The 25,320-nt window shown below is 41.6% G+C and overlaps 1 protein-coding gene and 1 long non-coding RNA gene across 9 annotated transcripts in view; one reads left to right on the forward strand and one right to left on the reverse strand.

The window, feature by feature from the left end:
- Positions 1 to 25,320, reverse strand: part of ORC5 (origin recognition complex subunit 5) — a 93,697-nt gene that overhangs the window by 1,295 nt on the left and 67,082 nt on the right. For 4 of the 8 annotated variants that reach the window (XM_064444518.1, XM_064444527.1, XM_064444536.1 and 1 more), the window contains exons 14-16: positions 22,152 to 22,264; positions 20,268 to 20,354; positions 16,553 to 18,250 (exon numbers count right to left, since the gene is read on the reverse strand). The exons of 1 other annotated variant lie outside the window; for it this stretch is intronic. In XM_064444518.1, the coding sequence (XP_064300588.1) occupies positions 18,205 to 18,250; positions 20,268 to 20,354; positions 22,152 to 22,264 (246 nt within the window). In that variant the 3' untranslated portion in view covers positions 16,553 to 18,204. Of the gene's footprint in view, positions 1 to 9,800; positions 9,834 to 16,552; positions 18,251 to 20,267; positions 20,355 to 22,151; positions 22,265 to 25,320 lie in introns of those variants that run through there. 3 more of the 8 variants (XM_064444553.1, XM_064444570.1, XM_064444562.1) reach the window with 3 other exon arrangements.
- On the forward strand, positions 1,992 to 13,503 carry LOC135312090 (uncharacterized). Its single transcript, XR_010371742.1, has 2 exons — positions 1,992 to 2,562; positions 11,261 to 13,503. It is a non-coding gene; the product is annotated as an uncharacterized LOC135312090 (long non-coding RNA).

The raw sequence follows: 25,320 nt of genomic DNA on the forward strand, positions 1-25,320 counted from the left end.
CTTAATCCTCCATGGGCAAAACCACTCATGGTTCCTCCAGAGCCTGCCAGCACAGGCATGTCTTTGGTACCGGGAAGACACACCGTGTGGTCCAGCCTCTGGACACCAGCTCTTAAAAATATGCAATGAGACCAGGAGTTCATTAACCAAGAAGGCAGCAGGTAATTTCTGACAAGCTCTGAAGTTCAGGGCACATCCATATCTGACACTCCCCTTGTGGCTTGCTGTGGGGCCAGAGAGCTCCCAGGTCCGGAGGCTATCCCAGCCACACCCCGGTCCTACTCCAGGGTAAAGCATCACTGTGGACCATCACGGAGCTGGGCCAAGTTTCTGCAGGAGGCAGAAGCTCCCTGTGAGGTGCTCTCACTGCCTCTGGCTCTCAGACCTGCCCTGCCATTTGAATAGGGACCCCAGCACCGTGGTGAGTCGCAAGCCCTTTTCGCTGTGCTCTGCAGGCTGGGTGGCAGGGGTGCTTTTTCCAACCTGGAATGCATTGCTCAAAAAACAATGTATCCAAAAGGTCTTATGAGGGGGTAATAACTGGAAGGGACATGGGCTGAGGCTCATAAACACCCTGTGCTAAAACCCTTCAGTTTGTGCTTTTCCCATCAAGGCTTTTAAGCCTGGGACTCCCCAGGAGCCAGGCACCCACATTGGTGCTGAACCACGGAGCAGGCGGGATAGCTCCGGCTATGCTGATCTTTTCTGAATATTGACCTACGCCCACACGGGGCAGCCACCAGGACAAGTGCGTTTCAGAAGCAGAGCGGGGAAGAAAGGCACAGCTCAGCCAGGAATTCAGATAACCTCGACCACCCGTCACCGTCCTGTCTTCATTTGGCAGCCCCAAAACATCATGGTTAAGTGTGGTCAAACCACGAGCTGCTGCCCAGGCGGGGTCCCAGCAGCCTGCTTGGCTCCTGCATCCTCTACACCCATCTACCTCCTTGGGTTGCGCTTGCTCTTCCGCTGAGTTCTGCAGAGGGGCCCTGAGTACCCCACAAACTCCAGCAGAAACTTCCTGAGAAGCTGAAAACCTGCTGATTAGCTGTAATATTCCTTTTTGGAGGCACTGGATTTTGTGCTGTTTACTAAGTCTCACGTACCTCCTGATTCAATGTTTTGTAAATTCAGCTCTCTCCAGCTTCAGCTGATGTGTGGATGCAGATGCTCTTGGATGCTATTTATTCCACAAGTGAGAAATAACTTGATAATTTATGGGTTGTAAACCCAAAGTTGTACAGGTTTTTACCTCAGGGAGAGAATAAATACACATCTCATTTCAACACATTTTAGACAACGTGCTCCTTTTTAATGGCTTCCTTTGATTTTACTCTAAAATATGTAGACACTTCCTCCTAGGATTCTCATATGGAAGCTGCATGCTGTTCTGTCAGGTTGCATATTTTCCCCCTGAATTTCTTAGAGAAGATCTCGCTTATCTGAATCACAAAGATGTTAACATTGTGTTGTCACTGTGAATAAGGAGTTTAGGCAAAGATCTTATTTTGATTAAGAAATGAAAGAGTGGAAGAATAATTACTGCATTGGCAATGTGAAACTTACGGATGCTTAAAATGAATCAGAACTTATTTAATTATTTATAGATGTTGAAATTAGAGTATGCTTTTACCTGCAACTGAAAGAATGTGCACATATGGCTGTGAAGTGTAGTTGATGCTATGCAGTGCATGCTATTTGCACCCTGAGAGGAGAGTATAATTATAATGGATATACGTTGGTGTATCGGGTGAGGAATTTTTAGGCAATGGCATTTGACATTACAGTTCAAGGATGGAAAAGATTTATTGATCCGTGAGTTAAATAGTGACCCTGGTTTCACCTCTTGTTAGTCGTCTTTAGGTTGTATTTAAAAACTGTACCGTAATGAATCCTTAGGCTCAGATAAATGTAAATCCTTCCCTCAATAGATCACAAAGGAGCAAAAGTCTGAAGGAGATGCTTAGCTCCACCACCTGTTTAATTAAGAGGATATTTTCATTACATTGGGGTCAGTTTTGCAGGATTTCTCCATCTTCACTTTCCTGATAATGACATTTATTTTGACCTATAATGACCTCCCAGGCCAATATTTGTAAACAGTGACTGAAGTAATGAGTCAACATCATCTCAACATACAGGATGTCAAACTGGACAGGAAGGTTTATTGTGTCACTGGGCTCAGCTTCACATCACTAAGGTAATTATTAAACCCAGGGTACACAGAACCTTGATCCCATGTGTATTTTTAAATGATCGGCAACAGCCAATTTTACAAAAATGTCATTTTGAAAAGCCATTCTCTGTAGGAATTCACTGTGTCAACATACAAGGTGTCCAGTGCAAGGTTTAGCAAAGTAAACTAGCCCACAGAAAAGGTGCTGGTTTGGAGTGCTGTGTGAGGAGCTGCGGGGCCTCCTCTGATTCCCAGCCAAGAGGAGTGTGAAAGGTTCCTCTCCCAAAGGAGAAAGCAGTGTGCTCACATCAGTGCTACTGACGAGAGAGAAAAGGTGGACATGGCCACGGAAAGAGTGGATGTGTAAAAGTATGAAGATGTGCATAGTAAGAATGCAGCAGGACCTCTTTCTCTTTAAATATACTGTTTCTATCTCTTCCTTTGGTCATGGGAAGACTGAGCACCTTCCCTCTGTGGTCTTCTCCAGGGTCAGCTTCATATTGGCCAAACACTCCACCTTCCTTTGCCACATCCCTTCCCGCATGAGAAAGGTGCTGAAGTGCTCAGTGAAAGAAGTGGGCACCTACTGGATGGGCACTAGCACTTCTCTTAGGCACTGATCGATCCCCAAACCATGGTCCGTGTCTGGGGTTAGGTGCTGGAGGTCTGTGCTTATACATGTGTGAAGGTAGGGAAATTTGGGGAAAATAAGCAGAGTTAGGGAAGAAAGGAAATGCAGGAGGAAAAGTGAATCTGGGTGAATTCAGGTGAACCTCTGACTGCAAACAGGGGTCAAAAGTGCCCAGCATCAGAGATGCAGATCAGATGATGGGAAGGGACCCCCCCTGCAGAGGGGCACTAGCCCATCTGTCATGGGGAGAGCTCATGCTTCAGTGCAATAACTCATCATCAGGAAAGAAAATAGATGGGATGCTTTGGTAACCACCTTACTTACCAGTGCAAGTCTGTGCCTATGAAGTGCTTACCTGTGTCTTGGTCTATGGACAGTTTAAGAGTCCTGTAGCTGGTCAAGAAATGCCATGAAGGTAACATACAGCCATATCTCAGCAGGGAGTGGCAGTTGCTTTAGGTTGCTGACACAGGACCGAAGCAAGTGGGTATGAATAAATCTAAGGTATGGAAGGGCAGAATAGTGTGCAGCAGCATCAACATTTTCCCTCTGTCTGCTTTGCTGTGCTGGCTTAACCCACGCTCAGAGCCTGGGAAGGCAAATGGCCAGTCTAAGCACAGCTGCAATTCCAGCACATGAAGTCTAAGGAGGGATAACCCAATTCATTCGTTTACAGTTCTACTTAATTAAATAAATTATTCCTATGTTTTCATTAAGGAAATAATTTCCAACCATGTGCCAGAATAAAATTACGTTTCCCCCACTAATAAAATTTTGTGGAAGTATGTAATTATACAGCTCCTGTATTTGAATTGTAAGATGTACTGCACAGTGGCATGTCTTACGACTATGTAAATTTAAAGCCCTAAATATTTCATACTAGCTGTAAAATAACATAATGTAATCAAAAAGCATGCCATAGCTGGAAATGATGGAGTAGGTGTGAAGATGATGAAAACTCATCAGTTTGCTTGGCACTGTCAGTCAGGCGTTACTTGTATACCTTTCCTGAGATCTAGCAGGTAATTTATGGCAGATTTTGCTACTATTCTTTGCTGCCCATCCCCATAGGTGCAGTCAATAATGTATACAGAAACTGTCCTGCTCTTCTGCACCTGGAGGGTCTCTGGGAGGAGAACACCATGGCCCAGAAGCCTCCGGCAGACAGCCCTGAGTCCTGGAAGGGGATCCCCTGAACCAATGCTGAAATACAACTGGTGGCTTGAAATAATAACCAAGTCACTGTGAAGTGAATGTCCTCTTATTTATAGTGTTAAAAAAATCCATCTGCAGATGGGCAGATATCTGCAGAGAAAATCTGCAAAGAAATAGCAGGTGAAACCTCAGCATGCTGGCTAGCTGCTTCCTAATAGCTTCTCTGTATCACTTCTAGCAAATGGGTATCTACAGCGCTGTCGTTTATTGTTGATGACTGATAATAGGATTACTGCTCCCACATCCAAGAAGCATGGCATCCCAAATAGCATCATTTCATGCTGAAGGAAAGACGTTATTATCACATCCTGACTTCACATACTGCTCAACCAGTTATTTGTGCAGGACTCTGTAGAGCTCTGAGAGTTTATAGGATATTATCATGTTATATGAAATTCATGCTGCTGAAGCTATAAATCAAGAGGACACCTTGTATGGTGGCTGGTTCTCCCTGGAACAGCATCTCTAAGCAGAGGCTCTGTTCTCTGAAAGATTAGAGCGTGATTTAAAATAAAATGTTGCCAATGAATTTAAAGCTTATGAAAAGGGCAGGTTTAATGACTTTGGTGTTGTCTGTTTAGCAATGCTGTACGTATAGCTACAGCATAAGCTTCTCCACAGCTCCTTAAGAAGGTACCCCAAGCCTGACTAGAGACCCTCCTTAAAATAGTATTTCTTAAACATTTTCATTTATAGACACTGGCTACAAAAGCACAAGCTGTGCCACTGGCCAAACGCAAGGAACATCTACCTACAGCGAAACAGTTGGGGCAGCACATATTTAAGGTGTGGTTTTGGGAGCAGCTGAGCTGATGCTAATAGCTCATGGCTCTAAAGCACACCCTTCCCTGTCCCCCCTGCCCCACCCCCCTGCCTGTCCTGGAGGCATAGCAAAAAGCCCTTCAGTTTTTTGGCTGTGTTACTTTTTGGCTCATACTGGGGTGTGACCAGCTCTAGAACCAGCACAAAGCAAACAGTGGAAGCACACGGCACAGGGCAGTGAGGAGGAGAGGGGACAGGACCCATTGGCAAGGGGACATAACTCAAGGAGTCTTGCAGGACTAAGCCCCGTTATGGTGGGGAATGGTGGAGGCCTGGAGACGCTCAGCTGCGCTTTGCTCTCCAGCCTTGCAGACCCATGAGGATCCCAAGTGCTGAGACCATGGGTAAGAGCTGGTATTGCCCCAGGCACAGCGTATTTATCAGCACAGTGCTCATCTGAGCCCTTCTCTTGTGTTCCTTCACCAGAAAGAGCAAAAACTGTATTTTTTGTGCACAAGAGGTTGGCTTAGCCTTGACGGAGGAATGGTAGCTGCCTTCAAAAAACATACCGCTGTAAAAGTACTGCTAAATATAGAAGTTAGAGTAATAGCAGCTGAGTATCAAAGGTGAAAAGCAGAAAGCTTTGCTCAGCTCTGCGCAGCCTGTCCAAACTTTCCAGTCTGCCCCAGTTAGAGCCTCAGCTGGAGCCATCTCTGCTGGGCTGCTGACTCTGAACATTTGAGCAAATATCTTGTCTCCTTTTGCTGACAGGAGGCTGTATTACTCACAGGCCAACTGAACCAGCGCATGCAAAGGAGACTGGGGTCAAACATTAAGAAGTATTTATATAAACTTATCCCTAATTGAGCTGTGAGCAGGTCAATTCCATTTCCAGGGATCAAGATGCAGAGATGGGCTCTCCTATCATTAACCTCAGGTGTACCTAGAGCCCCCTCCAAAACCCAATGGAGTCAGACAGTGTCTTCAGATCTGCTCCTCAAATGCCGTTAATCCTCAGCATTTTAAAAACTTATAATGAGAAATCCAAGCTAAAATTCCAGTAACAATGAACTAATTCTTCTGCTGGATAAATACGCTTAGTAGCCAACCCTGGGAAGTTAAGGCTGCAGCAGCAGGTTTTACAGACTTTTCACCTGTGCTGTTACTTCATTTCTTCACAAAGAAATGTGTTAAATTAATTGAAGACACCAACTTCTGCACACCCCCAGGCTTTCTATTTCACCTCTGTTTTTAAAAATAGACCTGAGAGGGGAAATGGCAGGTTACAAGCTTGCAACGGCTTGAAAACTCATGTATGGCTTCTCCTTGGGACCCCCAGCAAACAAAGGGAAAGGGAGTTACTGGATGCATGGGGAAAATTATGTTAAGGACCTTGTAAGTTAAAAAACAAGCAGTTTGTGAGAAAAAGCAACCCTCAAACTGACAGAGCTTATAATTTAGGATTCACTCCATACACGTAGGGAGAAGGAAAAAAGTTCTACAGCATTTAAAACATAAGGATGGCACTTCCTCATCCTTTGGAAAAGTACAGAGAGCTCCAAGTGTGTACATAAAAGTAATCATTTAATAACAAAGTTCTGTTGGTAACAAGTTACGGCTTTAAGAATGCCCACTGACTATAAAGGCTTGTAATATTTCAGTAGGTTATTTCCTCTGAGAGGTGTTGCCACTTCATTATACATTTTCTGATTGTTGAAAAGCCTACGATGCTAAAGATGTGCTTTCTTCTGCCTGAAATAATGCCTGAGACTTGAGTGAGGGAGTGAATGTATGGTGTATGCTGCTCATGAATAAAAGATGTTTGCAGCTAAGCAATCTAGAGTGTTCCTCTCTTAGGGGATTAATGCTATTCATCAGAAATTTTTTAAGAATAATTTTGAGATACCTTTTTTTTTTAAAAAAAAAGAGGAGGAATCCAATTGCTTGAGTAATGGTGAGGGTGCTTTAGTGGAGGGGATGGTGGGAAGGGAACTGGGGAGGACATCAAGTCTCACTGCAGTCGTGGGAGACATCTCAGCACTGTCCTTGCCCCAGGCAGAGGCAAGCTCTCTGCAGCGAAACACAGCAAGTCCTCGTGCATCTTGCTGGCAGACGCTGTGCTGCAGACAGGCACAGGGAAACTCATCCCGGGGCAGAAGCTGTGCTGAAAATGTGGCCTCTTCTAAGCAGGTGTCTCATGGCATGGCTCTGGCATGCCTGCAGAGGAGGCGTGAGCATGACCAAACACAGCGGCACTTTAACTTACCCTCTCTGGCCTGGGGTGCCCAGCACTGGCTCGAGCTACCCTGGACTGTCTGAAGGGGTCACCCTTCCAGTCAAGGACCTCTCAGCCATGCCTTCAGAGATGGCCCCAAGTCCTGGGACACGCTCCAGCCACCACCAGGCTCCGAGGTACAGCCTCAGAGGCTGCCTGAGATGCAAAATACCTCAGCACTGACTCCTCAGCAAACAGCTGGCTGGGTGCCATGGGAACCTTCTTATGGGATTTATTGGGGAAGGGTTTGTGCAGGACCTGAAGTGGCACAAGTGTGAAACTGCTCTGCTGAAGTGTAACTCCAAGACTGGCACCCACACCGTGCTTCTGCACATGCATCCGAAATAACAGCAACAGCCAGTCAAGACACTGAGAGAAGGGGAACATGCTGCATATGCTGCCACAGGCAGCTCCTGGCAGCACAGCCATCGCATCTGCCTGTCTACAACAACATGGTCACACTGGAGAGGCAAAAACCTCCGGCTACATCACCCATCTTGGGCACAGAGCTCCTGGAGGAGGACTGAAGGTTGGTTATGAGAGAGCAGCCATGCAGCTCTGGCCCAGAAACACATGCATCAAGTTAATCTAGCTTCCTCACCACAGTAAGGAACTTTTAAGCTGGCAAATGTTTCAAATGACATGTTGAGATGCTGTCGGTGCTCCCGCGTTCAGCTGAGGGGGGAAGCTACAACTGCCGCTCACCAGGTCCCTTTTCTTTTCAGTAGTGCTGAAGGTTGTGCTCATGCTTTAGCCAGGTCCATGACCACACCTGCAAGTGATGGATGTCTCTTGGTCCCTCTGCTTGTCCCAAGCCTTGGTGGCACAACCAGGTACAACCAGTTGAAGTACTTGTTCCTCCATCATGGAGAGTCTCTGTGCGTAACCCATCAGGAACAGCTCTGTACATGGCAAGACAAAAGGGAAGACCCCTGTGTGCCCATGACAGTTTTATGCTCCAGGTATCACCACGTCATCTTATAGTCCCCATGCCAATTTTTTTTTGTTTTCAGCTCTTGAAAGTATTTCTTGTTTTCCTTTTAACCTGGCATTGAATGATCAAATTTGTTTTGTAAAGAGTCACAAAGAGTCACGGCCCTGAAAACGTGAGAAAGAATGAAAAATACTCCTGTTTCTCTAACGCTGTGGCTCTGCCTGCAGGGTTAGCAAGCGGCAGATTGCAAATAGTTTAAGCATCCGTTCATTTTATTGCAGGAAAAGCAACGTGTGTGCTGTATTTTTTGGCTTCTAAACAGCAGAGGAAATGTATATAAAATTGAGAGGTGATGTATAATATATGAAAAGAAGACATTTTGCTCCATGCAGCAAAATGAAACATATGCAAATTATCAGCAGTTTATATGGAATAAAGTTTTACCATACACAATTCTCTGTGCTTGCACAGAAACTCTGTAGTCCCACTAAGGAACATTTAGTCTACCTATAATGAATGAGGTTTTTTGGAAGGAGAAACCTTTTAAGGTTTAAGCCAGTAAATGTCTTAAATATGGAGATTAAAAGTAACATTGGAATACACATAGTAGCCAAATGATATCATCACATTTGTGCTTAAGGAATGAAGTTTTCCCTAGAAATACTTTGCTTTAAATTTGGAATTTTCTTTTGCAGCATTTTTCCCTAGAAATACTTTGCTTTAAATTTGGTATTTTCTTTTGCCGCATTTTTCACTTAAAAGCCTGCATGAGCTTTTGTACTGTTGCCAGGCTTATTTTTTGTTTATATACAGGTTCTTGCCATGGAGATATGTCCCTGACATGAAGGCATCCAGTATAGGAAATGACATGCAATGCCTTATTCTTCTAGTTTAATTAATGCTCTGACAACTTGGCAATAAGGCTACAGTGAAGAAAAGGTCTCTGCAGGGAACTGCAGGTTTGAGCAATAAGAAAGCTGTCAAAATTTTACTACATATCTATAGTAACATATCTAACATCCAAAGATTTCTGGAAGGCATCTGTAGAAAAGAATTCAAAAGAAAAAAGGTTAGCATAAAAATGATGTTCCTTAACCTACTAAAAATAAAAGACTGACTTTCTCAGCAGCCGGAGTTGGATCTGGGTAAGCAGCCTACGCTGACTTACTCGTTCGATGCAAAAAGAAATTCCCGTTTTTAATGAGCAAGGACTGTTTGACACAAACAGTAAAAAGGATTAGCCCGAGACTGGTTCTCTTCTGTGATTTAAACAGGCTGAATGAAGAGTAGATCCACTCCACAGAGGGATCCATGTAACCATTCTGGATCCCTGTGACTGAACCTGTAAGCCCAGGTCTTCTGTTCCACAGACTTCTCATCTTAGCTGAACGCACAACAGCAGCGTCCTGGCACGAGGGCAGGAAGAGGTGTCCTCTCTCTCTCCTCTGACTGGTTCAGTATTTTGGGAAGCATCAAAGATGACACCCCCAAAGGCGACTGCAACAGCTCTAAAAGCAGCCTGCAGTCACACACCTTGGATCATTAGAAACCTGTGGTGATCCATGACTTTCTGAGAGTATCACCTGATATTCATGATTTGACTGTGCTCTGTCACCTTCCTTGCTTTCCCAGGAAAGGAAATTGAGAAGGAAAGAGCAGACCAAACGCAGTACTACCTGGCTTCCTCTAGTATCTCCACATCTTTTTGGCTGTGAACATGCAGAGATAGCGCTGTCTTTCCTGATGGATGAACTATTCTTTAGCTACTGATGGAGAACAGATGTCCATACTCACACACTTCATTGCCTTCTGCACCAAAAATTCATGAAGTTGTGCCATCCTGGGAAAATATAAACCAGCCACATCTTTATGTATCTTTCTGAAATCAAAAACTCCTATAGTGTGAAGGCTTCCAAGTCATGGGAAAGCTTATAGTTGTCACAGACTACTCACTACAGAGCAGTTTGAATTTCCAGTCTAATTTCCTGCTTCCTGCTTTTTATTTTAGTGAAGAGATTAATTTATTTCTGCAAATACATCCCAAATGAATCAGAGGAATCAGCTTCAGTCTCTTCAGGGGTCTGATTTCAAAGAAGAAGGTGCACAGGAGAAAGTAAAAGGCTACCACCAGAAGTATTTATAACTGTACAGAAGAGTACTTAGATACACAGATAACAGCTAGTTTAAAATACTTGCTATTCAGAGTTATTGCTGGTATAAGTACCAGTTACTATAATGAAGATTACTTGATTTTTTTCCATGATAAAAACTCTAGCTACTCAGAATTTTGCCAAAGATTAACAGTTTCAGCTCAATTTTTCTATACTGCGTATGTCTGCAATGTTTCCATTTTGAGAGTAAAGGAATTTTTAAGCAAAATCTGGTTAATTATATCAGTGAATACCAAAGCCAATGTTTTCTTTTGTGATGTTGGCATTAAAAATGTGATTGTTTCAATGAAAAGTTCTGTTCCTTCTGCACTTCGGAGGAGGTATTTAAGATTAGATTGGGAGGAGCAAAAGAAAAAGTGGAACCAAGCCTAGAGCCAGGTTATGTACGCAATCTAATTAAAAACAAAAATCCCCAAAGCCAGTCTGCTTTAAATGTGGATGGTGAACGACAGAGGTATTCCTGAGGACAAAACTTTGCAGAAAGTAAATGTGACAATTTGCACAAACATCGTATTTACTGTTTTTGTAATCCACCAAAAAACCCCACTCTTGAAATTAGATGAGATTTTGTTTAAAGGCTTCTAAGCTATTAGAAAACAACATGCTCAGGATACATAAACATGTCTCTTTAACGACAGCTCCAGATATGTTCTATCTTGCCTGAAGTGAAGAGCGGCATTGAAGAAGCTATTTAAGGTTACTGCACATGCCCCAAATCCAGGCTAAGTCAAGTGAAAGAGCCTGTACTGATAGGAGAAGCAGCTCCCCTCCCTGGAAGCCACAGGTTTGTTTACATTGGCAGAGAAACCGTGTGCTTGTCTTTGGTTGTTCTTCTCATTTTCCCTGAAATTCCCAAACCTCAACATGATGCTGCTCTTCAGAAGTTTGAGCAGAACTCCCAGCTATTTGTTGTTTCTAATGATTTGCATCCTTAAGGGATAATCAACGACAGCATAGAGAATGTAACTGGGAGAAAATGGGGTGGGTATTCATCCATGCAGCTGGAATTCAGGAACTGCTGTAATTGCATGCAAGTAACATAATTTGCCGTCCTTGTAGACATTATGCTTATTCACATCCCATCTTTCTTTTTCAGGGTTGCTGCTGAAGATCCTACCGCTTGCAAGGCGAAACAACCTCTCTCTGCTGTTGAAGCTAGACAGCAGAGCTGTTCTGGGATGCCTACACCTGGGCTGGCGCTCAGGGCAGCGCCACGGACAGCACTGGGCACTTGCTTCCCCACACAAATTACTTGCACAGGTGGGAACTTTCAGGGGGAACTGGTGCAATGGGTAGGAAGAAAAAAAGGAGCTGGGATTGTACTGATGGAAATGGGGGAGAGGGAGAAATAGCACCTTCATAAATACTGTAAAAACTCTTCAACTAAAGAGAAACAAGGAAAACAGCAAGAATATGATCAAGGCTTTTGCCACCAGAGTGGTAAACAACTTTCCATCACTGTCTCTTGGGTACTTTCTTCTTTTGCTGAATTTTGTAGAAACATGCTCCCTCACCTGCCAAGGATGACTTAATGAGAGGTGACACACCTTACTCTGCTCTCTTTCCAACTATTCTCTGATTCCCAGGATTTAGGAGGTACTTGTGTGAAGTCCTCATTACCTGTGTGAAGATAGAGACAGTGCTCAGCTGCTGAACCACCAATGCACGGGCTTCAGAAAAGCCTGCTAGGGAAGCTCTATTTCCCAGCCCTACCAGTCCTATTTTACTACTCTGAACTCAAATATCTGAACAAAGTATATGAAACAACAAGCAGCACATATTTTCCCGAGCAAGAATCAAACGCAGAAAGGAAAGTATTTGCATATTAGAAATCCTGTTCTGTAGAAAATCTGCATGTGCCAGGAAAACAGAACATATGTGCTGAATGAATTCAGGCAAAACTGCACTTTTGCTGTGCTGCTTATGAAAAATCACATCTACTACACTGTGTCTGTCACTGACACTGGCTTTTCGTCAGCATTTCATCAAAATCCAACAAATACAAAAAACAAACACCAAGAATAAGATGACTGGCTATACAGCATTCATAGCCCAACGTATCTAACCCAGATTTGGAAAAGAACCTTGCTGAAGCTGACCACCTGCCCTCAAGTACCCAACTGATCCCCCCTGAATGTCCGTCTAAACAAGTGCTGGCAGGGCAGAAGACAGTATGTGGCAACAGGTTACCTGAACAACGCACACCTGCACCAAGGGGGAGACTGGCAGCCCAAAGCAGCCTTCCTGCTCTGCTAACTCCTGGGAGATCCCTTCCAAGATGTAAACCCCAGGAGCTGGCTGCACTTGTAGAGCAGCTCTCTGCAAGAGCCATTCCAAAAAATACACAGAATTGTAACAGAAGGGTACAAGGGAATACAGAAGTCTGCTAGAGTTCTGGATACATCAAAACATTCAATGTATCGAAAGCGCAAAGTTCATCCCTGCTTCATCACAAAGGAAAGTCCAGTCCCTTTCCGTACCAGAGTCACACAGCTATACCCACACAGTAGGCAGTGAACATGTATTTTCTTTCTGTACTTTGCTGTCTGGTGGTGGTAACTCCCTTGGAAGAGCTGTATGACAAATCCTTTTTGGCAACTGCAACACCAGTGGCAATGACTTCTAACCAAATAAAGTAAGTACTTCAGGTACTGTCTGTTCAAAACTAGTGTTCAAACCAAATGAAAGGAAGAAGAGTTAAGGAAACTTCTGCTGCTGTGGAATGTCCATTTCTTTGTTCTACTCTTCCCTTGGTCCCTCTGTTCAGCTCTAAGAAAGCTCTTCCCTTGCTCAGTTCTGGGGAGAAAGGGGGTACTGGTCACTGATAGAGGAGACGCTGTAAGTACAATACACTACAACACTTCAAACATGAAGTCCACCCATGGTACTTTGTACAACATATTCTCACTCCAAGATGGCCTCGCTTACAGAGAGTCATTCACTTGTTCAACTTAAACAGCATGGACACGATGGTCACAGGCTGCTCGACAAACAGCCTTGGTCCTACTTTAATACCGTACTTCTAAGATTCTTGATATTAGAAACCTAGATATTTTCAAATGCATGGTTCAAATATACAGTGGGTATATTGCTAATGTCAAACAACAAGCAGTATGTTGGTTTTCAACTTTCTGTTCTAGTACAGACACTGCCCCTGAGCTGTTGCTTTTTAAAAACGTCCCATGTACAGATTTTTAGGCTATCCTTGTGATAAGGGTTGCACTTCTGTGATTTCAACTCTGCTGTCACACACAAACTATTTCTGTATTGGGTTTGGATTTATTTTTAAATGGTCTTAATATGAACACACAAAAATAAAGAAACAAAAAGTAAAACTGAGCTTACTCTGTATTTACCTGTATTTGAGTTTTGTACAGTTTACATGAATCTGCCTGTTCAGGGTAAAAGACATATCACATGGAAGTTGAGACAAAAAACACGCAACTTTTGCTATTAATCTTCCATCCAATAGTCTACTGGAGCCATTCCAGTATCTACAAACACATAAAAATTTGGTACTATGTACGATTAGACTTGCTAATCAAGTTGTATCTTTATCCCAATGCATGTTTACTAGCAATGATAAGGCATTTTTTTTAAATTATGTTGTTCTGCCATTGAGAAAACTGGAGAAGTTACTGTCACTTCAGGTAGCATTTACCCCTGAGTGGAGTAAATTTTCTGTTTCAAAATGGTCTGGGCTGACTAAAACACGTAGTATGCTGACCCCCAGGCAACCCTTAGGAACCTGCTGTTTGTCACTCTTCCCTGCTATCTCTGCCAACACAAGTGCAGAGGGAATATCTAATCCTGGGATACTCAGCTGCCTACATTTTGCTCACAGGTCACAGACATGTAATATCTCCTACATCCCTGCTGGGAATCCTGTCCTTCACACTACTCTCCTGGCATGGTTGGCTGTTCCAGTTACAAGGGGAAGAGATAGAGCCTGAATGGTCTTGGCAAAACTACTTGGTGGATACTGAAAAAAATGGATGTATTCTCACATGTGTAAATCATGGTGTACAGAAGCACCAGAACTTAGAAAGTGCTTAAATAACCAATATACTACTTTAACTCACAAAAAATCCAGACATAATAACTAGGGGGATTATTCTGGGAGAACCAGAGTAAGGTAAATCACTGTCAAAAAAGGATAAATCTCTGGTATTACATGCAGATACATCCTTACAAGCCTCTTTTAAAACGAAAATCTCCATGCTATATGTACGAAAATGCAGCTGTTGATGAAGTCAGAGCTACTCAGGGGTACTAATTTCTTTGCAATTGTATGTTAGCTGCATTTCTTTCTTCATTAGTTTCTTCTTGTAAAAACAGCCCCAGCTTCAGCTCCTGTTGATATCTGGATCAGCCATTGGAGTCAGGCACTATCTTTGTAATTTTTACAGTATTATAATACTTTGTGACTCAAGAATTATGAAAAATTCTCTCTTATTTTTAAAATACATACTGCTACACTAAAGTACTGAGGAACTTCTGATTAGTTGAACTGTCTTGCACTGCCTCTTTTGCACAGTTCTTAAAACCACATGTAGAAGGGGTGAAATCCTGGTCCCAGGGAGGCTAAAGGAGGCCAGACCTCATCCATGAGAGCAGGGTCCCAGAACAGATTATTGCTAAGGTACCTAGTAAGAAACTCAGCAGTAATTTATAAAGTCACTGACATGGATATACAGAAATATTTATAGTTTGTCAGAATAAATCCTACTTTCCTCACCAGCATACTAATAGCCTACATCCATCATCTGCACTTCAGTGACCTTGTTCATTATCATACTTTGCTGATTCAGCTTTACATTTTATATCACTGATAGGAGTCTTTCAAAAAGGTCACAAAGTGCATTCAATGGAAGGACAGTGGTTTTGTCCAATGGATCCTCAGTAACTACTCCTTCTCCAGTTTACCTCATTTCAGTCAAATTAATTACATTCTACAGGCAGTTGTAATCTCATCCTTCGGATTTATATTGGAAAGGATCAGTGTGGAAGAAATTACACTGAAAAAAATAGCAGCAGCACCAAGTTTTGACAGTGCTTATTTTCTAAGACCCTTATTTCATACATTCTATACTTCGTGCTCCAAATTTGGGGCCAGGTAGCTTTGAGGGTCTGGTCCACTATGCGGGAGTGATGGGGTTACTGAAAAGGTGGGCCAAAGGAGCACATTTGAAGCAATGCAAAAAGGATGTTTTCCCAGCTGCAACCTAAACCAGAACTTACAGGACTGATTTTGTTACTCATTCAAACATTGCCAAGACATACACTAAACATCAGTACTGAAATATGGCACATTTAGTCCTTTCCATCTATGTTGCCTGTCTAGCAGCTACAGGCAATTGAGTCTTGAACTGGCTCTGGTCTTGATCTCTTTCTAGAAAAGCTATGGCAACAGCAAAACCAAACATTATTTATCCATATTTATGAGCTCATTTCTAATAACCAATTGAACATTAAAACAAGCAATTCAGTGTATTTAATTCAAGTGTGTAAACTACGTGTGTTTATGGATCCATACTGTTGAAAAACTAAGATTCTGGAATTAATTTAACCATACAGTCCTGAGCTTGGGCCAATTGCTACTATACTAAAGCAAAAGGCCATTATGCTTGGCTCTTCTTCTGTTTGAAACCTTTGAATCTGCATATCTCATCTCTCAACAACCCCCATCATAAGCACAATTAGAGATATTCCTGAAATGGCCATGTACTAAGCCAACTGCTAAAAATCCTGTTAATTTATTTCCCATAGGTAATCAGATATACATGTTGCTTGAAAATGCCTCTGACATGACCAAATTTATTGTGCATCCATATACTTATGTAGAGTTACCTGTAAAGCTGTCTTCTATGCTCCCCTTATATTCTCTTAATGTGTATATGTGGAACTATTTTTGAGTATTTGTGATATTTTCATGAAGGTTGAGTGGAAGTGTGGTATTATTCACAACTCGCTGTTGGTAGTAAAGCTTCCCAAAGAACAACTTCTTACTTCTGCTTGGTAGGTGCGAAGGTTTTCAGCCATTCTGACTACCACTAAGCAGGAGATTCACAAACTGGCTCCCCAGCAGTACCACCCTGCCCCACTTTGCTGAAAGCTGTAAACAAGGTTGCTTGCAGAGTTTTTGAATCTTGTGACTCAAGAGTTTCAGCACTTAAAAAACTAGTATCAGTCCCACCGTGTTTCATATCAGATGTCACAAAAAGCTATGATGTATCGCTGTTGCTTTACATGGACTACTTTATATATGAACACCCAAAGCGTCTTTCTTCTCCAACTTTCAGTCCCAGGAAGTCATACAGGAGATTCACAAGAGCTGAGCTCAACACAGCGCTAGCTCCAAAAGGGGAAGACACTGTAAAGTTTAGCCCCAAGTTCACCTTACATATATTTTTATTAGAAAAAACAAAAGCAGGTAGTAAACATTTTGAAACACGTCGTGTATTTGCATCCAAGCACTTCAGTAAGTGTGACAAATGTTGCCACCTCATGGACAGGTGCAGGGTTTGATTCAGTGCTCAGCGGTAGGAAGGAAAAGGGATCACGGAGATGACTCATTGCTGCCCTTTCACACTATTCTGAGGGGGGAAGTGACAGCTTGGCCAGAAAGAGCTTTTGTCGCTTAGATTCACCTGGAACTTGTTCATTTGGGTCTGAATCCAGAAGCCTGGTTACATACCCACAACTGGGGGCAGGGAGAGAAAGGAAAAATAAAAAGCCCCACCTGTTCAGGATATTTGACCATTTCCAATACCAGAGCAAGGCAGGGAAAGAATGATTTTTCCTTGGAAAAAACCATAATGGTCAACATTAGACATGGCATGGTCTCGTACTGCCGAACAGCCAGCATTCAGGAGTAAAACATCTGAGTAACAGGACCTGGAGTTTTCAAGAAGGTGATACAAATCTTCAGATTCATGAACTGGACCAGGGGATTTTAAAACCCCATAAAATTAGCAGCAGCTGGGAATCCTCTACTTGTAAACTGGAGACAAATGTAACTGCAGTGTATTCCATCATGTATTTCCGAAACTGAAGTTTTATGTTATAACACCACATGGATAATTCACTATTCTGCCTCTTTTGGGGAACTGCTGCAGGAATACTCTCTCACCTGTTGAATTTCTCCCTTTCTGATGGAAAGGCCACCGTGCCATCCTCCTCTACAGGACAAATATTGTTACAAAAGCCATTACACGGCGTGTATCTTAAAGTACAGTCATACCAAACAGCATTATAATTAGCACTTAATATAACTGGATAAGTGTAAAAGGACTATAAAATGTTTAAAGAAAAACATAACCTTTCAAGTTTGACATCAGGGTAGAACTTTTAAGTATCAATGATTTTTTAAAATAAAGCTTCATAAAAGCAGACTCATAGTCAACATTTATGAATGGTCTGAAAAAAGACAGTATAGCCATTAACTGGGAGTTTCCTATCATTGTGATCTCTATATAACAGTGTAACAGTCTGCCTACATACAACTGAAGAGAAAGAAGGATTTATACCAGCTTGATTTTAAGTAAGTTCTTATGTTTATTATATTTTGCTACTTCACTCTCCTAAAATGGTGGCCTCAGGAAAAGCTGCTTTGGCAGGCAATTGCAAAGATTCCTGTGGAGAGGAAGTGAAAAGACTGGGCATACAAACAAGGGCTGCTGCCATGTTCAAAGCACTGGGGAGAGTTCATAGAGCAAAATGCAGTCCTAAGTAAATGGGTTTCAGGCAATTTCAGTGTTAAGATAACATCATTAAGAGTAGAACAGATTGTGCTCAAACCCTGCTGTTTATAATTAACACATTGCTTCCAAATACTCCAGGGTCCCTGGTAAATAGTCCTCTGCTCAGATCCACCCAGACCAATCAGAGTATTTTCATCAGGTTCCATGCTGGGCCAGCACCTGTTTGGACAAATCCAAAAGAGCCAAAATACTCTTCTTTCTGGCCAGCTAAGTAGAGAGATGAACACAGCTTGCCTTAGTCATTGTCACAGTGTCCATATGGCTGTGAAGCTTGTTTTCACAAGAAATCGTACAAGTACTTTATTATGTCGAAGTTCACAGTCCTATAAACAAAAAACCACTATATTAGAGCAATCATCTTAACAGTGCTAAGACTTTAACCTGTTTGGAGACAGCACGTGCGGGACATTCTGCACAATCAAAATCAAGCAATATCTCCAAAACAAATGCAACCAAGGATGAATGAATTTTTGAACTTCTAGCATTATTTACACTACCTGTTTTCTGATTATTTAAGCTTTGTAAGATTCTAAAAAAAAAAATAAAGCAGCTTTCCAGTAAAAACTGGAAGATTCTTATCTCAATCATTAAGCCGTAAAAATATATCGAAGTTAATAAAATTATATTTCCACATGGTAAATATGATACTTCAGTTGGTGATGCAAAGCAGCAATCTTTTCTGCTACTGAGTGTTTTGTTCATCTTCCAAACCACCTGTTTTAGCATGTACTATGTAACTCCTTCATCTGTACTCATTTGCAGTCTGCGTTCTTTCAGTTTTGACACTAGTTGACCCATGTTCATTGCTAAATTTGAAAAATTCAAGAATGCCACTCAATGGGATAGAAGATTTTAATGTATACTTTTGTACTTTAATGGCAGGCAGAATGAAACAGCAGTAGAATAAACCATATAATTATTTTTTTTGTCTCTAAACTCGTTCTGCTTTACAATCTAACATGCAGACTTCGGGATTTACTGTTAGAATAAATAATGCAAATTACTGCATATAATGGCAAGTCTAAAATTAAAAGTTTTTTAAAAAAGTATTCAATGATGCAAAAATAACTGCTCACAATGCTAAGTGAGATTAACTGGCTGAATCTCTTATTTGTTAGACTACAATCATTTAATATTCTCTGTTCACGCATCATTCCGTAACCCACTTTTCAAAAAGTTTCTATAAAACATCATATTGGGCAGAGAAAAAGTTCAGAAATCTGCAAGATACATAACAAGAAATACTGTGTTTGAGTCTACTTAATAATCCAGTGACAAAATTAAAGAAATCAACTGCCCATGGAAGACTTGCCTGACATTGTGTCACTTAAGAAAACTGCTTTAGTGACAAGGTTTTCCACCGAAACAAAACCACACGCTCTAACAAATGCTGACCTTATCAACTAAATGAAACACAATCGTCGTGTCATAACAACTGGGATCATTAAAGATTATATGAAAATTTCCATTACATTCAAAAAACATTAAGAGATCCCTATTTCAGCTACAGCAAGTTTATGGTCTTAGGTCTGAAATTTGTAAAACAGTAATTAGAAACTTCCAAAGAAACATCTAATCTTACTTTCAGCCAAACAGTAAATACTACATGGTAAAAAGCACAGGAGTATCTCTGCAAAGACTGAATATATGGAATGGAACAGAGACAGACATGAGGTTCTGTGGTGTTAAAAAGAGAGACTCTGCACGGCCAGTAGTTATCACACTAAAGACCACCAAGAGACACAAGTTTTCTCCTCTTTTCCAAAAACAAGTGGCTTTTGTTTTTTAAAAAATGCAAACTTCACTTTTGCTTAAAAAAATAAAGGAAAATGAAAATACAATCTGAACAGCTTGATGAGAGAGCATCATTTATGTCTGGCTCCTTGCATTCTTCAGCCTTCCATTAGGATATATGTGAGGTGGTAGCAAGGGTGAGGTGGTAGCAAGGGTGAGGTGGTAGCAAGGGTGAGGTGGTAGCAAGGGTGAGGTGGTAGCAAGGGTGAGGTGGTAGCAAGGGTGAGGTGGTAGCAAGGGTGAGGTGGTAGCAAGGGTGAGGTGGTAGCAAGGGTGAGGTGGTAGCAAGGGTGAGGTGGTAGCAAGGGTGAGGTGGTAGCAAGGGTGAGGTGGTAGCAAGGGTGAGGTGGTAGCAAGGGTGAGGTGGTAGCAAGGGTGAGGTGGTAGCAAGGGTGAGGTGGTAGCAAGGGTGAGGTGGTAGCAAGGGTGAGGTGGTAGCAAGGGTGAGGTGGTAGCAAGGGTGAGGTATCTGAGGATTTTAATGACTAACAAACTTTTGGTAATATTACAGTAACAGAAAAAAGAATCAGGAGATGGGCTGCTTACTTGAAATTTATTTGGTTGTAACGGCAAAGTAGCTCCTTCTCTGCAGTAAATATAACCTCCCCATGTACGGTTAAAACTTGCAGGAAGCTGCAAGATTATAGCACAGCTAGCAATTGAAATTTCTTAAATTCTTAAAATTTCTTAAAGCACAAAAGATTATGCCTTCAGCCCCATCAAGTCATGGGGGAGACACGTTTATCATGGGTTCATGAAACCTTGCATCTTACTATGGATTGTCCTCCTTAAAGATTTAACAAAGACTGTGGATTGGAAAAGATACTTAATAAAAGAAGTGGAACAAAGGAACAAAGCAAGAAAAGAATAAAGGAGAACAGGATAAATAACAGGCAAACTTTAAAGTCTTTCAGGTCATTTAAATGACCCTATCCATACAGCATATAAACTCTTTCAAACTACTTTGGGGGGGAAAAAGGAACTGCTTTCTTCCTCATAACATGTAGGAGATGACAGTCAGGATATATATACACACACATCTGACCTAAAGGAAGGCAAACCAAAACACTATATCGTGCAGTGAGGTTTGAAGTGGCAGTGTCTCTGATGACTACTTTCTCTAGTAAGCATGAACTGCATACCACAAGTTTTGGTCCTGTTTCCAAAATCTTCATATTCTGGCAACTTAACTGAGTCAATAAAACTTCTAAAGATGTTAAAGCTGAAAGGACAGGCCATCGTTTCAAGTATCTTAACTCAAGGGCCCTCGTAGTCAGTAGAGTTTATGAACTGGTCTCTGTATTCACTGTAGGAGCCAGAGCAGAGACAAGAGCTTGGAGATGTCTGTACAAACAACGATCTATGTTGCTGAGCAAATGGTCTGCTGTACTTGGTACCAGTGGGAGTTTTTTCAGGGCATCATTCACAAGTTACGTTATTGCTAGGAATAGCAAACTGAATTAATGAAGGTGTGGAGATCCTGGCAGTGTGGTCCAGCCAGCCCTGAACCAGATGAAGTTTCATTCTACGGCCTGTCCAACTGCAAATTGAAATTAGCATGTCCATGGGGTTTACTGACAAAGCTATTGGACATTTAATAGCTCAGGAGAGTAACATGTGCACTGAGGTTATAGATACAGTCTACACAACAGGTGTACACATCCCACATTACAGAGAAGCATTGGCCTCGAGAACTTTTCTCCTCCTTTTTACTACATGTAATTTCTGGGCTCTGTTCTGACTATAGATTCTTTATCCAAGACCTGCTAACAAGCTGGCTGCAGCAACAGGTGTGAGGTAATGCTGTTGGCATTTTATAAAAATGAGACATAGGCTTGATTGTTGCCTATGTATTGCATGCATTTCTGTCTGTAATTTGTTACCATGTCTCCCAATAGATCTGGAACTGTTCTCAGACTCCATAACTGAAGGCTCTGAATGAACAGAGCTGTTGAGGTACCTACATTCATCTACTGAATTAGTTTGTATCAACTACAAATCACACAAGATAGACTGTGCGGAAGAATTCTTATAATCTACCTAGTTTTTATATCATATGGACAACAACCACTACTAAGAACTAAATATAATTTCAGACTCAAATACCATAATGTGCCTTTTGGAGTGAAAGGGACTGACACTTTAGAGCAGTATTTTCACATGAAGTCCCTGACCTTTATTAAACACAAAGACAGTATGTTACTGTAACACATACTGCCACTGTAAAATAAAAATTTTTTCAAAACAGAATTGGACTAAACTTATGTCAAGCTCAACACTCCTCATAATTAAGTCTCATTCATTCAGTCTTCGTAAACATCCATAGATTTCTATTCTGGTCTGCAGAGAGCTAATGACTGTGCAAATACCAGTTTTGAAGTCTCTTTCAAATCAGCAAATACAACAGTAAATGATCTTTAATAGGCTCACCGGGCAACAGCTCTGATGAAGTCCAGAGATACAATACATTTATATCGTGGTCCATCAAGCTGGTTATTATGGTCAACCACAGATAACAGCTGGAGAGTCACAAGAGAGGTGATCTATGAGCAAGACACATCAGTAATGTTAGTAATTTTTGCTAACATGAATGGCAGTGACCAATTTTTTTTTTCTGTTTGTCATCATTCCATATTTCTTTGGAAAGTCACTCATACTTGCTCACCGATTTTCACAGAGTTCTGGAGCTAGCAAACCCAGGAACGTATATATGTTTTCACCATTCCATTTTCAGCACAGGCAGTGAGAGACACAGGCTAAGCCCTATCATCCTTCATATCAACAGTTATTCTAGAGTTCTGATCAGAGAGAGGGGAAGGCAATGTGGCAAACAGCAATAATAGCCATGAGCTGAACATCTTCCAAATCTCTGCCTGACAGCCAGGAGAGACTTTGATTCTCTTTCCGTTATACCCAAAGACCGCCTCTTGAACCTTCACACTAGAAGTTGGATGTTCCCATGCCAGCTCATACCACATTTTGAACAGATGGATATATCCCTCTACTCTAGATGAAAAAATATTTTGAAGGCTGGAAGGTTGCGTGCTTAGAAAGAGCAGGGCCCGAAAAGAAATTTGTCTACAAACACACATACTGTCTTGACAAAGCCATTATTTTACCAAAATAGCAATGTACCACCATATTTTTCACTATCTTCGTTCTTCCAAATGATGACTGCAGTATCACTAAAGTGCAGTCGCAGGATGTCACTGTTGAGTGCAACCTGTCTGTTCTGCCTCAGTTAGGATAAAGCGCTGTGGTGATTCCACTGTCTTCCTACCACCTCCCAGCTCCCAGGGGAAAGAAAGAGGTGTGCTGGTTTTGGCTGGGGTAGAGTTAATTTTTTTCATAGCAGCTAGTATGGGGCTGTTTTGGATTTGTGCTGGAAACAGTGTTGATAACACAGGGATGTTTTTGTTACTGCTGAGCAGGGCTTACACAGAGTCAAGGCCTTTTCTGCTTCTCACCCCACCCCACCAGTGAGTGGACTGGGGGTGCAGAAGGACTTGGGAGGGGACACGGCTGGGACAGCTGACCCCAACTGACCCAAGGGATATCCCACGCCATATGACGTCATGCTCAGTATATAAAGCTGGGGAAAGAAGAAGGAAGGGGGGGACATTCAGAGTGATGGCATTTGTCTTCCCAAGGAATGGTTACATGCGATAGAGCCCTGCTTTCCTGGAGATGGCTGAGCACCTGCCTGCCCTTGGGAAGCAGTGAATGAATTCCTTGTTTTGCTTTTCTTGTGTGTGTGGCTTTTGCTTTACCTATTAAACTGTCTTTATCTCAACCCTTGGGTTTTCTCACTTTTACTCTTCCAATTCTCCCCGCCACCATCCCATCAGGAGGTAGTGAGCGAGTGGCTGTGTGGGGCTGAGTTGCTGGCTGGTGTTAAACCACTACAAGCAGGACAAGAGGTAAAAGCAGAAAACAAGAAAAGTTTTCCCTAAACTTTGCTATAGATGCCACTGACAATTCAAGGCAGCAAGGTTACATTCTATGAAGAACTCACATCTGACCACAGCTCTACTTTTCAAAAAAGCCAACCAGCCATGACCTACCTCTGTGTAATGATAATAGCATAGTAAGGAATTTCTGAAGAATAAATATATCAGGAAAGAGAGTGTCATTTCAAACCTTCAAGGAAGCACATTTCTATAAAAAGCAGCGGCAAGTTCTTACCAGTATCAGTAAGAAAAAAAAAATCCTGTCTCAGTAATAACCCCACTCTTTTGCTGAAACTGAACTCGATCTTCAAATTTGTGACAGTGCTTGCAGGAGGTAGGAATAATTATTAAAGTTTTCCCTTAAGTGGACATAGTATGAAAAAATGACCTACCTGTTGAGATTAGAAAAAATTATGGTCACCAAGAATGAGGCAATTCTTATAACAGCCTGTGCTTAACTTTCTTTTATGTGGCATTAAGACAAGAACAGTTTGGATGCCATCATTCTGAAAAGTCTTTGGAGGTTGATTAAGGAATACTGGCCTACTTGTATTCATGAAGACAAATTCCATGTAGTTAATTCAAGTCTATAAATTAAAGAGTAGCATGTGATTCCCAAATTGTTAGCATTGACAGCATTTAAGAAAACTGAACTCAGTATATGGTAAATGGCCCAAAATCCAGTTCATTAATCACTTTATACATATCACTGAATTGGGATCAACCTCAAGCTTGTTATGTGTTTTTATTTTCTTAAAGTACTCATGAGTTTAAGAGCACATTTTCTATATCCTTTATTCAACAAAGTCCTTATTCAGTCAGTGAAGAAGCATTATGGAGTAATCTGCTGTAACAACTGCTATTTTACACCCCAGTGCACCATTACTGGCAAATCACTTCTGCAATACCTACTTGCAGCTGGCCTCACGTCCAGAAATCACCAATGAAGGAATGGCAAGAGGCTCCTAAAAGCTCCCAATGAACACAGCAAAAGCCTAGAGAGTTTGGAGTTGGACTCATCTCAGTTTTATGTGGGATGTAAAAATGACCTTGCTGCTGCATTACAAATGCTCCAGCAATATTTTAACAATGAGTTGTAATAATTTTCTTTTCCAACTAGCACCAAATTCTATGTATGTGACATAAGGTCAGCAGTGTAAAATTCCTTACTAAAGGCTGACTCAATAAATCTGAAATAGCTGACTAGATACTAAATTTCATTAATATTTTTGACTCAAGACTCTGAATACTCAATATACAATATTAAGACAAATGAAGCTATTGATCATCTGTGTAACACAAACTTAGCAAACTGCAACCTTTTACTCATTCTTTCACAAATCCTATATTTATTTAGCTTAATAAAAATGTCGTCACAGGGAAGTGAGTGCTGAAACAGTGAATCCTGACTGTGAGATTGCTTAAAAAGTAGAAAAAACTGCCATTTTCAATTCATGGAGGTAAGAAACAGTTTTATCTCCAAAGAGACTCAGCAGAGACAAAGAGAAGGAATGTATATCTAAGAGGAGTAAACAGGGACCAGCTCCCCTAAAGACAGCAAATGTTAGAAGCTAAAATACCTACCTTGTGAGTCTTTGGACAAGAATTCAAAACCTATTTACAGATGCCTAGCCTGTACACAGAGAAAG

The sequence above is a fragment of the Phalacrocorax carbo genome, chromosome 1, assembly GCF_963921805.1.
Source record: "Phalacrocorax carbo chromosome 1, bPhaCar2.1, whole genome shotgun sequence".
Classification (NCBI taxonomy): domain Eukaryota; kingdom Metazoa; phylum Chordata; class Aves; order Suliformes; family Phalacrocoracidae; genus Phalacrocorax; species Phalacrocorax carbo.